Source organism: Carassius auratus, chromosome 2, assembly GCF_003368295.1.
Source record: "Carassius auratus strain Wakin chromosome 2, ASM336829v1, whole genome shotgun sequence".
NCBI classification, from domain to species: Eukaryota; Metazoa; Chordata; class Actinopteri; order Cypriniformes; family Cyprinidae; genus Carassius; species Carassius auratus.
Genome location: NC_039244.1, coordinates 16,332,102 through 16,348,964, shown reverse-complemented (window position 1 = coordinate 16,348,964; position 16,863 = coordinate 16,332,102). Strand labels below are relative to the sequence as shown.

General features: G+C 38.7%; 1 protein-coding gene across 1 annotated transcript; it reads right to left on the bottom strand.

Annotated features, from left to right (window-relative positions):
• Positions 1-680: 680 nt before the first annotated feature.
• LOC113117826 (E3 ubiquitin-protein ligase MARCH6-like) lies at positions 681-16,746 on the bottom strand. Its single transcript, XM_026286759.1, has 26 exons — positions 16,459-16,746; positions 15,552-15,651; positions 14,360-14,433; positions 13,433-13,576; positions 13,244-13,316; positions 12,877-13,045; positions 12,220-12,412; positions 12,055-12,116; positions 11,937-11,969; positions 11,791-11,842; positions 11,614-11,672; positions 11,422-11,502; positions 10,640-10,708; positions 10,255-10,329; positions 9,839-9,973; positions 9,640-9,759; positions 9,149-9,249; positions 7,239-7,376; positions 6,644-6,848; positions 6,464-6,533; positions 5,608-5,789; positions 5,285-5,419; positions 4,582-4,671; positions 4,372-4,504; positions 2,777-2,912; positions 681-2,426 (listed from the first exon to the last, which is right to left on the bottom strand). Exons 1-26 carry the CDS (start codon positions 16,475-16,477, stop codon positions 2,339-2,341), a joined length of 2,736 nt encoding a protein of 911 aa, XP_026142544.1. The 5' UTR covers positions 16,478-16,746; the 3' UTR covers positions 681-2,338.
• Positions 16,747-16,863: the final 117 nt, after the last annotated feature.

Here is a 16,863-nt window from a genome sequence, read left to right as displayed (position 1 = left end):
ATGCAGAAAAAAAAATCTCAAGCCAACAAAGATGTTTGAGCTTGTTTCTCTATCAGAAAAAATCTGGAGAAATTTAGCATTACGTCACTTGCTCACTGTCTGCAGGTATGTTGCAAACATCACAATAATCCACAAGTTATACAGTATCCAGTCCTCAGTTAATGTCTTGTGAAGAGAAAAGATGTCTGTGTCCATCATCATGCTGGACGATTGCTTAAAGCTACAATAGAAACCTATAAACCTCCAAAAATATTGCTTTCCCAAGTGAAAAAGTAATCTCATCTGAATAAGTAGAGAAACATGCACAATTTAAGCAGTTAATACTCAAAAAGTCAAAAACAGTTCTAAACAAATGCCAGTGGACTTTTTCACTTGAGGAAGCATTATTTATTAATATGAATTGTGCAATTAGCGGCCTTTCCATGCATTTTATTGTTTTTGTACCACAAACATCCAATAGGTTTATTAGCTTTTAGTGAAGTTCTCTGTGTGCGTCTTATAAATTCAGATGTTCCAAAACTCATTATTTTGATACTTCAAACATGTTTTAAAGTCATTTGTATACCAAACATCTTTATATTACATTGACAATCTTTTGTAATAAACACATTATTCGATTTTGAGAATTGTGTAAAAATAAGTGTACGAATGATCTGTTTGATTAAAGACACAAAAGCACCGTAAGTACTACACTGTGATTTAATATTTGTAATAAAAGTTTTCAACAAACAAACAAAAATCGGCCATTATGAGGATGTAATTATTACAGCAAGAGCCTCCAAGGAGGAGGTTTGAAAACATTCAGAATACCGAATACTTCTCTCAAAAACATGCTATGAAAAGGAGAAGGCTTAGTAAACCAGACACACAAAGGTGTTTAGTGCTGAACCACTACCTTTACCTGGAATCTAGCAGACCTCAGAAAACTTCAGAGGAAATCAAATCAATGGCTGAGCAAACATGAAAATGGTGTCACTAAGTTGCACATATAAAAATAGAACATTTGCCTTCGCAAGCTATCAAGAAGCATACAGTATCCAGTTTCAGTGTAATAAGATACTATAAGGTCACTTATAGAATCTCAGCGCTGATTTAACACTATCTCTTAAGCCGTCTGCGACAAATTCTCTGGGAACCGTGAACCTGTAACAGAAGCAGCAAATCTGAAATGGAGAAAAACATACTCAGCTACGAAGACTCGAAAAGTTACATTATTTACAAACGTGTTGAGGATCTCCTCCTTACCAACAGACACGAAACTCTTCTACCGAACCAAAGCAAGAATAATAAACCATGTTTCGGCTTTGAATCAGTTTAATTAATGTTTGTGAGCTCCTATACGAGTAAGGACTTCAAATGTTGTCTAAAGGGTTTCCAAAGTACCGCTGCTCTTAAAAGACACTTTCTTAAATTAAAAAAGTGCAACAACCTGTGTATGTGCCAGAGTTACATCTATGAAAAAGTGTTGCTAGGCCATGCTGAGCACGAGACGGACATACAACAGTCGAGATCAACTTAATAACCACTGACGCAATTAGCAACGGTCTTCTAAGCTACATGAAAGGATGTTTCAGCGTTAAACGAAGAGCTCGCAGGCAGAGATCGGGTCTGCAGCTCACTGTGAGCCATAAACTCTACCGTCAAACTACACTTCTGCTTCTAGATACTGACTCTGTGCTTCAATGTTCTTGAATTGGTCTACAACAGTCGCGGACAAACTGTTGATGAACCAAAATTCCCTCTTTTCCACATGACAGGAAGCAGATGGGTGTGGCCTCCATCCACTTCTGTTCTGCACATAAAATTAGGGAGGTTAAAGCAATCGAGAAATGAAGGTAAGACACACTACCGAAAGCATCGAATCAAACAAGACCCTCTCATTCAAAAACGTCAAGATCAAATTTCATTGAAAATTCTAAACTAATAAATAAAACGTTTCTAATGTGACAGTCCAGCTCCGTTATGACCCAGACATCTCATCCCTGGAGTCTGACTGGCCTCTCCACGAGGGTGATGAAAGGAACCATGTGGGTCGAGTCTTGCCACGAACAAAGCTCCACAAATGAGGTAACATCTAGATTTAATAAATTAATACACAGTTAATTTTGCTGTCGTTTCATTTTTTTTTTTTTCATTTGGCAGTAGGGGTTCACTCTTTCTTTCCGTACATGGCTCTTTCGCCCTTTTCTTCTGGCGGGGTCAGAGAGGCCAGAGGTCAGTCTTAGTGGACGTGCTGGATGTATGGATGCACAAAGAGGGAGCAGTAGAGGAAGGATCATTCAGTCATTCACGCATGCTCGCACACAAAGAGAGTGACTCCAGAGCAATCCCAAGCTCTTTACTCCTGCACTGAACTGCTGTGTGTGGTAGTGCTGGGCTTGCCAGCTTTTCGTTCATAGTTCACGAGTCTCTGTCCAACAAGGTACCTGCATGGATGAATAAAGAACAAAACACAAAGCCCAGCCGTCAGTAAATAAGGTGTGAAGTGACTGACTTTTTTTTTTATTTTTATGCAAGAAGTCCCTTATGCTCACCTCTGCTGCATTTTTAAAAAAAAATCTTATTACAACTGCAGAGTTCTGCTTCAACCCTAATCTGAACAAACTAATCAAGGCCTGAAGGGTTACTAGGAAGCTACAGGCAGATGAGTTTTTATAAGCGTTGGAGCTAAACTCTGCAGGACTGCGGCTCTCCAGGACCAGAGTTCGCCATCCCTGCACTAGACATTTGTATTGCTTCTTAAGAAAGTAGTTAATTTCTGACACTCATGACTCACTTGTCATTCTTGATGTGCTCATAAAGGCGCTTGAATTGTCGGATTTGGAAAAAGAGGATGCCCATCAGCACCACTACCATCAGGAGGAAGGGGTAGATTCTCCTCTGCACCAAATTCTGCATCTCCATAGTGACTCCTATCCAGAGACAGGAATAGAAGGAACGGATAAATGAACGTACGGTAACGTTTCGTAACATGAGAAAAAAACCTCTCCAAGAAAAACATGTCTTAAGATACATGTTGCTTTTTTACTGATTTCAGGCAGAAAATGTTCTATTTTGGGTGACTGAGGTCCTTCAGAACTCACCTGGCCTTCTTAAGGCATGATAGATATCCATAAACTAATTGTACCACACAGTCACTGATACACCCAGAATACTCTAAGTGGTTCAGCAACAGAAATTAGTAAGTATATGTGAACATATGTAGTAAGATGGTGATCTGCTCTTAATTGAGCCCCAAAGGGAGTTGGACGTGACCCAACAAAAACAAACAGGTATTTACTGGAATCTTAAACAACAGTATACAACTCCCATATAGAGTATGAAGGGTGCCCAACTGTTCAGATATCATCTGAATCTTGCACTTAAAGAGCTCATTTACAATGCAGCTGTTATAACTGGACTTTTTCCTCTTTGAATGAAGCCACTCTAAAACCTCTTTTAATATATATATTTATTTATTAAGAAAGTAAATATGGGCAAAGATTCATGTTTTTTTTTATCGCGATTAAATTGCATTATTGTCTATGATTAATCGCATTATGCACAAAACTAAAAATGCATTCAACAGTGGTGTATTGTGCACTTTTTTTCATGTAGAAGTAGGTCTACTGCTACATGAACAAAAGTGAAATAACATTTGATTTGCAAACATTTTAAACAAATAAGATGCTATTTACAGCAGTGCTCCTTTTACACAGTAGCAGTTACAGTATTTATTGTAGCCTAAATCTCAACTTATAACATAAATGTAATTAAATATAAAACTAGCCATTTGAGACTTGATGGGCGGGTAGAGACTCGTGTGCGGGACGTGGGAGAATAATTAGGGTGTGCTCATACTAGGCAATCTTAAACGTGCTGGAGTGCGTTTGACCCCCAAAGCCTGGTTCATTTGACTAGTGTGATTGTTCCGTTTAGAAGTCCCTGGCTCGGTTGGAAGAGGGTGGGCTAGAGCACGGTTCAGTTATACATAGATCAGTGAGTGTGAGCGCTAACCCGGCTGTAAAAGCAAATCTTCTGATATGTGCTGCATGATTGCTTGAATATTTCTGTGCAGCAAAAGCCTGTTACCGCATCCCAAAAGACTCAAAATATTAAACCACAATGTAAACAAAACGATTTGCAAATTTGACTTAAAATATACATGTAATTATTTAATTTTATATTTATTATATTTAGAATTAAACCAGAGGCGTATTTTTCTGGCATGAAAACAGTAAGTTTTTAGATTGACTGAACAATTACAGCATCATACTTTTCAGAATTATAACAAATAAATAAAAATTACATTTACACTAAATACAACTATGCCTAATAGAAAAATGTTCTGAGAAACAGAGCTTTGACTAACATGGCATTGTTTATACCTACCTAGAAGGGGGACGATGCCTACAGAGATCACATAGGGGATGCAAAGAGAAAGCAGCAGTACAGCAATGACCGGGGCCGCCAGCTTCCTGATGATGAAATGAAGGTCAATGTTCCTGATTCCATTGGCATACACCTGAAAAGCAGTAAATTATTCAATTAGTGAGTCTGTAACAGCACCACAGAGATCATGAGCAAATGATAGACACTAACCTGCTCAATTACGGTCTTCAACCACCACTGGGGACCCATGAGGGTGATGGCAGCAATGATTTTGGCATGTAGCACTCCTAAAGCCCAGTCCTTAATGATAAAGAAAAAAAAATAAAAAATAAAAAAAGTCAATACCGCTTGCACAACCATACCTCTGCTCCACTTAGCGCCTGTGGAAATTAAGTTCTCCAAACAGGATGGATTAGATTAGTAGGGAAAAGGAGTCTTTTGAGTATCCCTTTAACATACATGTGGCTTCTTAATGGAGAAACCTTATGCACTGTGACCATCAACACATTTTCTCTGGTGATGTTCAATAAATGACAATTAAAAATGACAATTTCGTCATTTATTTACACTCATGATTTCAAACTGATTTGTCTTGAAATACAGAATAAAAAAATAAATATGACCTTTGAAAGCCACTGGTTCTAACATGCAGTGTGACCAAATATCAACTATGTCATACGGACTGCTTTTGATACTTTAATAGTGGGATTTTGTGTAATTTTGGAGCTTGACTGGCCCAGTCCTCATTCATTTTCATTAAATGGAAAAGAGCAGAAAGAATGTTCTTTACAATAAACCTTTTGTGTTACACAGAAGCAAACCACAGGGGTTTAGAACAACATATTTATAAATAAATCTGTTCTTTTCTAACTGAACTGTGCCTTTAAGAGCAGGACTCCTATGAGTGCTTTACCTGCCAGGGGTAGAACAGAGGCGTCTGATCCAGCGGCACTCTAAGAGGAGCTACAATCACCAGCTCGAAAAGCAGTCCCAAGAGCAGAGGGATCACTCCAGCCAACAGCACAGCCACAATCAGTGTCTTCATAATCTGAATTCACACAAAAACACCAAAACGGCACATTAACAAAAAAAAAAAGAGAGTAACAGACAAAGTAGACACTGATCATCTGTCTTTGGTTTCAGCCATGTATGCAGTATTTTATAACTATTTTAAAACTACTTGGTCTAGTCCTCTCTTTTATTTTTAAGCCACAATGAAATCACTGCATTCAGTACCATGAGGGTCCACTCCTCAACCTTGAGCAGGATGATTGTCCGCCCCTGAGGCATCCAGGCCAGCATCACTGTGATTGCTCTGATGGAGAGCCAGCACACATACAGCCCACACGCTGCAGTGTACAGCTCATGGATCTTAGCACTGCCCGTCCAGAAGGACATCAGCCAGCGTCCAGTGAACACTGCGATTAACACAAATAAACAATTCAGAGCACTGCTGAAAATCTGAGAGACAAACTTTTCTATGCTCTCATTCTCTGGAAGCTTAAAAGAACATATTTTTAAAAAAGCAGATTATAGTATTTTTTCAAAGTTATACTCCCTTATGATCACCAAGGCTGCATTTATTTTAACGAAAATAAACAGTAATTTAAATTCTGTTATTATTCCATGGAGCATAGGAGAAGATGTTTTGGCAACACTTTACAGTGTCCTTGTTACATACAATATTACATCTATTTATTATAGTAATAGCAGTAAATTATTGATAATTACATGCAACTAACCCTAAACTAAACCCTAATCCTAACCCTATAGTAAGTTCATGTTGCTGTGCTGGTCGCCGTCTACATACAGTTAAGGAACAACGACTGAATACTTCAACTTTTAAAACTGCTTTAAAACACCATTAAAAAGGTCCTTAAGACTAATGTGCTTTTATTCTTTTATACACTGACCACTTATAGTACTTCTGAATCCTTTTTTAATATCATCATTGCAATAAAAAAAAAAAGTTCAACTAGTACAATACTTTAAATTCCCATTTGTGTTCCACTGAAGAAAATAAGTCATACAGGTTTGATTAAATCAAGACGGTGAGCAAATGATAAGACATCCCAATTTGATGGACGCTCACCTGGTAACGTGAGACACACCAAACTGGCCAAAAGCAGCGTCACGCACATGAACAAAATCAGCAACACAATCTACAGGTGGCCAAAACAGGAAGACAAATATTAAAAGATCATTCATCTGAAAATCAGATTCACAAAATCAAAACATTCACTGAAATATAAAAGTATACAGGACAGAGTACCCTTAGAGGGAATTTCATTGGCCGGTGGTAGGGCTGAAAGCCCACTGGGCCCCCCTGCTGCAGTATGGCCTGGTGGGCAGCGTGCAGTCCTTCTCCCACCACAGGAATGGCGTTGTTTCGGGCCTGCTGGTTGTTGTTGTTGGCCTGCTGGTTGGCATTGTTCTCATTGTCTTCCTGGTCTCCCAGCAAGTAAGAGTGCAAGTCCCTGAAAGCATTGATTGAGATGATCATTACTCCTTCAAGATTCAAGAAATTCAAGAAAGAAAGAGAGAAAAGGTGAACTAAGCCCTCCAAGTAAAATCAATGTGTTGATTATAATCAAATGAGAGCAGTCAAAATACCACATCATATTTTAACCTAACCACAATACATTTTAACCTAAGACCTATTAAATCAAAACGAATAATTGCGATTATAACATCAACGGGAATATTCTACAATTATGATTTGTCATGATCGTGCTACCCTAACGCAAAGTTCAATTCCAGTCACAGATTTCTTTAGGACAACACAGAGAGAACCAGGAAAAGTCATTTCAGTACATGAGGTTAACAGACGTAATGAGCAACAGGGTAAATGTGTATATAAGACTCACAGCAAGTAGCCAGCCGTCACGGTCCACGCTCGCACCAGACCTTTGAGCCACTGCCGCGTATGTCCCTGTTCCAACAGAGCAGGAAGAACAACCTGCAACAATAGCAACTCCAGAGACAGCTCACTCACTGGAGCATCGCTGAAAGAGAGAGAGAGGGAGAGAAAGTCATTACTTATTGTATATGAACGACTGGTATCACTGTTCTCATTTAGCGAATAGAGCGGTTCATCCATAATGCTAAACGTTCATGGGGTCTCTATGGAATTGGTTTTTAAATAAAATTGCCTGGGCTATCGCATTTTTCCTGCCCTTTTGGAACTCTTTAAATAACAATTTCACACCATGACTCCCAGACAAGTTCATTCCATACATTCAATTCATAAATACTAAAAGGAACGTTTTAAAAATAAAGCAACACTACTGCCCCTTTTATGTGAGTGCATGAGCTTGCTGTGGTGTGATTTACCCTACTACCGTTGTAGTCGTTCTGCAGCAATTTAATTTTTGCTTTTAAACCATGATTTTCCAGGCGTTTTCTGCTTTAAATTCTTTAGCTCTTTAAAGTTAGTAAGTTTTGATAGACTTTCAATGTTTTTAGCATTTATCAGCTGAAAAAAATTATAAAATAAAATCTGAAATTTATTATTATTGGTTATTAAAACTTTTAAGTTACAATTATCAATATACCGTTTTTTTTTTACGGACTATATGTCGCACCTTAGTACAAGTCACATCAGTCCAAAAATACGTCATGATGAGGAAGAAAAAACATACAAGTCGCACTGGACAATAAATCGCATTTATTTAGACCCAAGAACCAAGAACCAAGAGAAAACATTACTGTCTATAGCCACGAAAGGGCGCTCTATGCTGCTCAGTGTAGACTACGGGAGCACTGAGCAGCACAGAGCACCCTCTCGCAGCTGAAGACGGTAATGTTTTCTTTTAGTTAATTTCTCTTGGTTCATGTCAAATTAATTTTGATAAATAAGTCGCACCTGACTATAAGTCGCAGGACCAGCCAAACTATGAACAAAAGTGTGACTTATAGTCTCAAAAATACGGTAACTATTGTCCTTGGTGTGAGCAGCCCTTAATTCTACTCATAAATTGAAAACCAATATTCTAAGAACTCATTTCAGAGTTAACCTGAGGAGTCAAACAACAGGCCAGGAGAGAACAGGACATTGTAATGTTGAAGCTAAAAATTAAAGGGAGAGTATACCAATAAATGAATATTCTGACATAATTTACTCACGATCTCACAAACATGTACGACTACAGAAGAGTATTCTTATTTTGAAAGTTTTTTGAAAGTTTTTGGTTTTGAAAGTTCAAAGAGAAACTTCAAACATCAGGTTTCTCAGTCATTCAAACCATAATTAAAAGCCCCCATCATGTGAAGGATGGCCTCTTTCTACAGAAGCAGGAGTCAGTGCCCTAGCAAACACTACAGCTGTTCAAAGTACTCTCATAGTGACCAATGTACACAGCACAGCTGAGAGGACAGCAGGGTTACACAGGGTAAGATACACAAACATAGAGTGAGGGGATTTTCTATGACGTTACAGTTGTGGACATTATATTAATGGCTCTCTGCAATATCAGACAGTAGTAATGCTGTGCTGGGAATGATGACATCAGGTGTAACACACCTGCCAAATGATGCAACAGGCCCACCTGACACTACAGAGAGTCCTGACACTCATTAGGTAACGAAGCAAAGGTCTGCCATGACAGCAGTAATTAGCCATTTTTATGGCCCTTTTAAACAAAGTCACACAGAGAAAGAACTTTGCTTCTCCTGGCTGTGATCTCTGACTGGATTTATACACAAAGTTTAGATAATTATCACAAGGAACATTAAACGTTAAGACTTTGATAATGATATGGAAATACATTTTATTTACCTGTAAAGCATCACATTGTAGGGAAGAAATAAAGGGAAGATGTGTTTGATTATCCGGATAGGAAGCCACAACATGAGGAGAACGATTGAGCCAAACACAACCTGAAAAGAGAAAAACCTGTTCATTTAAGAACACAGAAAAAACAGAAGAGCACAGAGCACCTTAGGGGACATGGTGATGGAACAAAATATGTGATGGAAGGAAAAACATTTCAGTGCTTTCTCCTGAGAAACACATTTGCATACTCATGAAAGTATTGTGTTCCATTGAGAAACTTGAACACTGAAATATAGTTTTTCCTCCCACTTCACATTAATTCCATCACAAAAGTTTTGCGAGTGAATGCAAAGGTTTCTAGGAGGAAAACTATTATTTTGCAAGAGAATGCAAAAGCATTGAATCATTTTTCCTCCCATCTAATTTTCTTTATACTGTGAAATTTAAGGGGATCATTTGAAAAGGGTTTCAAAAAGAGGTGAACATTTACCCACCACTGATAGTATGAATCTTCTCAAGTGTCTATATATTGGTAGGTGTATCATTTCTTGCACTGGGTTGAAATCTGGATCATTCAGATTTCTGAGAAACCACAAGACTCCAGGCCTTAGAACCTGAGAAATACAAGGACAGCATTCTAAAAAATCTCCTGAAAAATCTCCTGCGTGATTAAACTGATTTAGAAATGCCCACCTCTCTAAGTAGAAGAATGAAAGAGGCGAAATAGAAGACGTAGACCATCCCCACCAGCCAGTGGAGGAACATGGTGGTCCCTGGAGCGGATTCAAAACTCAACTCTCTGTCTTTCAATGAGGCATCAAACATTTCCTACAAAACACAGAGATACATTTTTTTTTTACCTTTACTGTATGAAAAGTACTAAGGATAAGGTTCCTAAACTAAACTTACTAAGGCTTAAAATTTGCACTCACGTTTTTCTTCATAAAAATAAAAAAAAGAAATGAAGCAGAGCAGCTAACATTGAGATAAATGGGAATGCTAAGCAATCCTAGCTTAAATCAGCTCCAAATACTAGACCTTTTTGGGCCAACATGACCAAAAATGAGTGCGCATAGCCTAAATTAATTTGATGAATTGAAAAGAAATACCAGAGAGCAGATATCAAGCCACCAGCCGCAGATGAGGGGGAACACACCAATCTCTACAACTACTAGAAGAGACACCTAGAAGAAACAAGATTATAATTTAATAGGAGCTTCAATAAAAGACATACATGACAGGTACTAAACAAGAGGCAAATGTAAATTGCATAAATAAGTGTATCAGGCACAGGCCTGTAATCTAAGCTTATGTACCCAATTATAGCATTAGCGTGATTGAGAACATAGAATTACCGTAAATCCCAAAAATCGTTTGCAAAACCAGTTGTTGCAACCAATGTTATCAAGTCATTGTTTCTGCCCTTTCTTACTCAACAAGTATAGCAATCCTGGCTTTATAGAACAGCACATTTAAACTGCTGATGTAACTGACCTTAACCACAATGTAGCAGACTCCTAACAAGCGGCGTGATCTTTGAAATCTCACCAGCGCTGCTAATCCCTGAGATCTGAATTAAGGAAAGGAACATCAGAGACTAGATTACAGGAACTTCCCATCTTAAGTCTAGTTAACATATGAGAAGTTCAATGTTCTAAACAAGACCCTAACTGAAATTGTTATGGCTATTAAATAGATATGGCTCTGACGTAAAGTGTGGTCACATAAGTGAAATTTCAGCAAAGTTTTGGGCAAAATTTTCAATAGTGTCACGATATATGAGGCACAGCTCACACAGAAGTCACTTTCAAACCAAGCAACTTTCTGTTGGCTGACACGGTGAATGCACACGACCAACATGATTCATATTGAGTCGATTCCCACTGAAACTGAATTTGGCCTGTAAAAAAACAAACCCCGAACAAGGGTAAACGGCACCTTTAGGAGCGTTTCTGTAATTCTGCCCTAGAAGACAACATAAAATGACACTGGATGACTTGGAGGTGGATGTGTGGCAATTTCACACACAAAAATAAATAAATAAATTGCCTAGACATATTTGGTGTGTAACTTCCTGAAAGACTTGGTAAACCAGAGAAGGTAGGTAGTTAAGCCGGGTGTACATGGTGCAAGTTCGGACAACAAAGTGACAAATAAAAAGAGAGATTTATTGTGCAGTGTAGAGAGCAGAATGATTTCTGAGCTCGTACGACAGCAAAAAACACACCAGCCTTAAATGGTGATTATTTCAGATGTTATTGAGCGATTAAGGATACATGACACACAATGAGTGTGATGGCCAAAAGGACATATCCAACTATAGTGGTGATGAGTCCCTCAAAGTGTGAGGCACGGACCTGAAAGCAGATGCGAGACAATTGTCAATGTTGAAACTGCATTTACATTATTTATTTATTTTTAAGTCAAGCTAGATAAAAAAAAAATTCTAAAACTGATCTGATACTTACATACTCTTCAAAACCAAGTCCAACCACTGAGAAGTGGCCAATATGGTAGGGACAGAAAGCTGATATGATTTCAAGAGTAGAAGTTAGAGATCATAGTCAGTGTTTTCATAATGGGTTACTTAACATGAATGCATGAATGTTATAATTAGATTTAAACTAATCTGCAGTGATGCTTACCAAACACCAAGATGAAGAGCGTGTTGAGTGAGACCACCCAAAACACATGCTCCTAAAACAAAAATAACCCCCCCAAAAAAACACATTAATTATTGGTTCTTATGAAATGGATGTTTTTTGAGAAATGAAATATTTGTGTCACTCACCAGAAAAACCAGGGACCCATCAAGCCCAAGCATCTGAAAGAAGGGGGGGAACAGGTTTAATGTTTTTCTGAAAGATTCTGGTATGATGCATGTATGATACAGTGACATATAGTCTCACCCTTTCCCAAGTGAGCTCTTCAGCTGCACGATCCCATTCCAGAGCATTCCAGTTCATATCATCTGCACAGAACATATACAATTTTGCTGCCCAACAGCTTTTTGCACCAGTCAACATTTATACCCAATGAAACATTGCTCATTTGTTTAATTAAAGCCGTCATACCCTGTGCTCCATTGTTGGCATCCGCCACATCTTCGGCTCCTCCATCCTCCTCATCTTCATTATCCAGCTCCATCTCTTCCGCAACGTCAGCGGGGAGGTCAGGAGCTTCAGCCGCTGCAGCGTTTTCTGCTGGAGGTTCGGCCGGTGCAGGCATGGGCTGGTTTTCACCACCCCCATTACCCTGGCCAGCAGCCTAATGGATAGGATATTAATAAAGAAGAAAACGTTCTACTGACTGGAATCAACTTTGGTAGAGTATATACATTTGTCAAGTAGTAGTAAACTGCATCTGGTTCAAACCAATAAAAAAAAAAAAAAAAAAAAAAACAAGCAGCTATTTTGGTAAGAGTGCAGTCTCCAGATTCAGGAGATAATGGGGGATTTGAAGATGACAGAAGGTCAGCCAGGCTACTGTGTTGTGCTCAAATCAAAATGATGCAGAGTCTTCTTTCAAAAACATTTGTAAAAAAATTCCTACCGACCACAACCTTTTGAATGGTAGATGCCAATGTATAAATGACAACTCAAATAAAAAGAAAGTGCATTGTAAAGTGAATTTGTATTAATGTATCACCATTGTTTATTCCAAATCCATTCAATTTGAGGGTGTTATGCATTCAATATGATGAAAAGCAGCATGTCACATGAGTCTCGTACCTCATTGGCCGGTCCTGCAGCATTGGCAGGTTGCTGCTGGTTATGCTCCAACCACAAAGGAGCTCCACCGTGAACAATCTGCTCCCGCAGCCACACCAGACTGATGAAGGCGCAGAGGGTGCAGGTCACCACAAAGCAGCCCTGCAGGCAGTCAGCAAGCAAGTTCTCTCTGCAGAGCATGAACATTCACTGATCATCACTTCTGAAATATCCATCCATTACAATTCCCCACGCAACCCCATCCACGGCTAAACCCGAGACCGCAGCGAGTATTGAAATAACCCATCAGAGTTCACACTAAGCCAATAAGCAACGCAAATAAATATTTTGAGGAGAAAACTTGAGAGCTTTCCTGTCTTGTACGTACGTGGAGAGCATGTCTAAGGGAAGAGTCAGGAGGGAGCTTACAGATCCAGTGAACAGACACTTATAGATGCGACCTACAGGAAAAGGAGAACATTACATATGAGTAACATCACATACAATGCACAACATAGGGATAAAGAGAGTATACTACTAACAGCGTACCAGACTGTGACCTCTGGGCATCACTTACATGCTGTTAGAGGTACAACCCCCAGCCAAGCGAAGGCAACTAGCGTGTAATGAAACCAGTATCGGATAGCCGTGCCTATACTGGTGACCAGTCCTGCGAAAATGTCCTGCACCGGGAGCCGTGAAGGCATGTCTGGGGAGTAAACTGAAAGGAAAAGAGATGAGGATTTTAATGCATTTTATATTACAATTGTTGATAAACAGTTTGGGCTCCACTGGAAGTGTACCATTCAGTACTGAAAATTGGGATTATAAATGTAATTTAATTCCAATTTAAGATGCTCATAATCATCTGCAAACTGTTTAAGTAAATTAACTAATCAAATTTGTTTAATAAATATATTTAATATAGATCATGACTTTGAAAAAGCAGAACTCTGCAAACAGAAGTGTAAAAGAGGCATCTCTTCCAAACAATGAGAATAAAGAGCTTGTGTGTACAAGAACACAGTGCCATGCTTCACTCTAAAACACACAGCACACTATAGTCATTTAATTAAATCACAGTCTTTGTGATTTAACATTGTGATTTTGGTGCCGGTTTGATTAAACGTGTCATTCTATGTTAAGTAATACATTAAGTTCCCACAGAAAACTGGAAGTAATGCTTTCCATAGGGCTTGTGTTTAAAGTCCTTCCAAAGCTTCTGAAGAGCAAAGACTAAAACTAAGTTAAAAAACCCAAATTGTAGCAAAACCATGCAACAACTCACTCTGGGTGTAAAAGGTTTTTTCACCTCAGCAAAGAGCAGCTACGTCAAACAACACGAGTGCCATGCTTTTACATCACATGATCAACCCATAGAGCCCGATCGCTCTGAAGCACACAATTGCTGCTATTGAACTGGCCATTCCAGGCCGCTGTGACTCTATAGAACTGTTCATGGCTTTACCTCCCCTGAAGAATAATATGAGAGTGGGTTACTTACTTGGTGTGAAAGCAAATCTGTGCTTGCATAATTCGCAGTACTCTTTTCTGCTGTGTTTAAGCCACTGCACCAAGCTGTGAAAACACAAGAGGTGGGCAGGAAGTGGATGTGAGGATGATGATCTGACTTGTGTGAAAAAGCACAGAAAATCCTGCTTCATTTCCCATTCCCATTCCCACATGGGAAGAATAACAAACGCTGGAACTCCATAGTTAGTTACCGTTACATTGAGGACCCCTGAGCTCATATGTTACAGCTTGTCAGTTAGTCAAATGGGTGTTGCTGACTCCATTCAGTAACCAAAAACAACAAAAAGCTGAACACAAAGCCTAATGAAAATAACTGGCCCCAATAGAAAGGTTAACTCAATCTACTGACAGACATTCAGTTCCAGGAAATGCCAAATTAGTCGATTTAGGGTATTACAGAAATGTGCAACACAACCAAAAAACTATATTCTTTTTTTATTTACCATTTTCTTTTGCCAAAGCAATATACATTATCATTCAAAAAGTTGTGGTAAGTAACTTATTTTTTTTTTTTAAGAATTTAATACTTTTATTCAGTAAGAATGCATTCAACTGATCAAAATTCCAGCAAAGACGTTTATAATATTACAATATTTCAAATAAATGCGGTTCCTTTCAACATTCTGCTGATCAAAATATCCTGAAAAAAAAAAGATTTTCAGATCAGATTTTCCGCAACTGTGGATCTTCCACATCTTAACTATGCTTAATGCCTGCACTTGTTGACTTTTAGCTCACTAATGGACAGCAAGGCCTTTGTCAGATCAGATCATATTCTTGTTTGTCAGAGCTTGGAACCCCTTCTTACATTGCAAGTGGTATTCCATTTCACGCCGTCCCATTTTTTGGCCATTACTGACACCTGGAATTATTACGGCAGGACAGCAGGATCAGTGTGGTTAACTGCTCAAATTACATCCTCTGAATTTTATAGCAGGTATAATAAACTAATAATAAAGTGCCTTTAGGCATGAGCCAGCTGTCATCTTTGAGCATTACTTCTAATGTCCCATTTCGGAGTTAAAAACAACGCACACGTTGGAACACAAATCTGACACGTTGGCAGGTACTTAACATTGTTTGACCCAAAAAGCATCTTATAAAACATTATAAAAATAGTTATACTTACAGGGAATTCGTCACCGAATTAACAAAGTTCTTACCATTCTTGGTGGATGAACTTAATGCTTCCAGTACACACGCAGGGATGGAAGAGGGGTTTGTCCTGAGTTCCCTCAGATCGACACACCCTACATATATCAGCTGGCAGAAAAGATGGGCAAAATAAACATTTAAAACAGATATATACAGAACACATTCAATTAAATTAACAGGATATGAGTGTTGCAACAAACACACTGTACCTGCCAAATCATGAAAGGCTATGAGTTAAGAAATTAGACTTAATTACACGTTGTGATTTTCAATTTATACAGATGAAGAAGAACAAAATGGAAGACACATGCAAGATTATTGCCAATCAATCTCCTGGTCATCTTTACCCTCTTCTTACAACTTGCTTACAACTGTATAAACTTTAACTAGATAATAATAATTAACAGGAGAGACAACTATCACACATAAACATGCCGTTCAAATATCAATGGGTTTTAAAGACAGTGCACGTGATTTGACTGATCTACTACGTTTAATTTTTCTCATCATATTTCATGTGCGTTTACACCTGATACACAAAAATACACAAATAGACCATTCCACGTAAGTTGTATCATTATATGATAATGGCTAAAACTACTTTATATGATTAATGTGCTTTAGAAAAATTCCCATGCCGTTCTATAGTCAAAATCAAGTTTAAATTCATAATAGTTTCTTTACTTTGCTGTTCTTGGAGGATGACAGCTGTACTATACACCAAGCTTGCATGAAAACATTTAGCTCGATCGCTAGCTTGCAAAGGCCACATCGGTTAACGTTACAGATGCATATTTGGTTGCGCGCTCGGCTAAATCATCATAATGATAAACATACTTTAGTCAAATCACATTTAAAAATCAACAACAAGCAAACAGACAGCAGCCACGATGCCTCCGTGTCTAGACTGCTTACCTTCTTCGGCGGTGTCCATCTTGTACGGTGACGCACTGTCCTCTTTACAGTCAACACATAACACACACCGCGGAACAAAACACACAATATCAGTTTATGACTATCTAAAATACATCATGACGAAATCGATCGCCGCATAAGCCCAGACCAGGCCCCTTTTTTCGTGTAGTGCTTTCAGATAGCGCTGATCAAGCTACTGGTTAATCGACTATATTACAGCTCCGCTGAGCATGTTTGTGGCCTCTGGATCTGAATGTGCTGCTAAGGTATCGATTTACGACAGCACAGCGCGCACGCGCAGAGCACGCGACACTTTCTGACGTTTTCCGGAAGGTGACTGCGCTAAGCTGTGGATAAATTACGTACAGTACGAACTACTACAGCTCGATATGCATAATGTTAGCA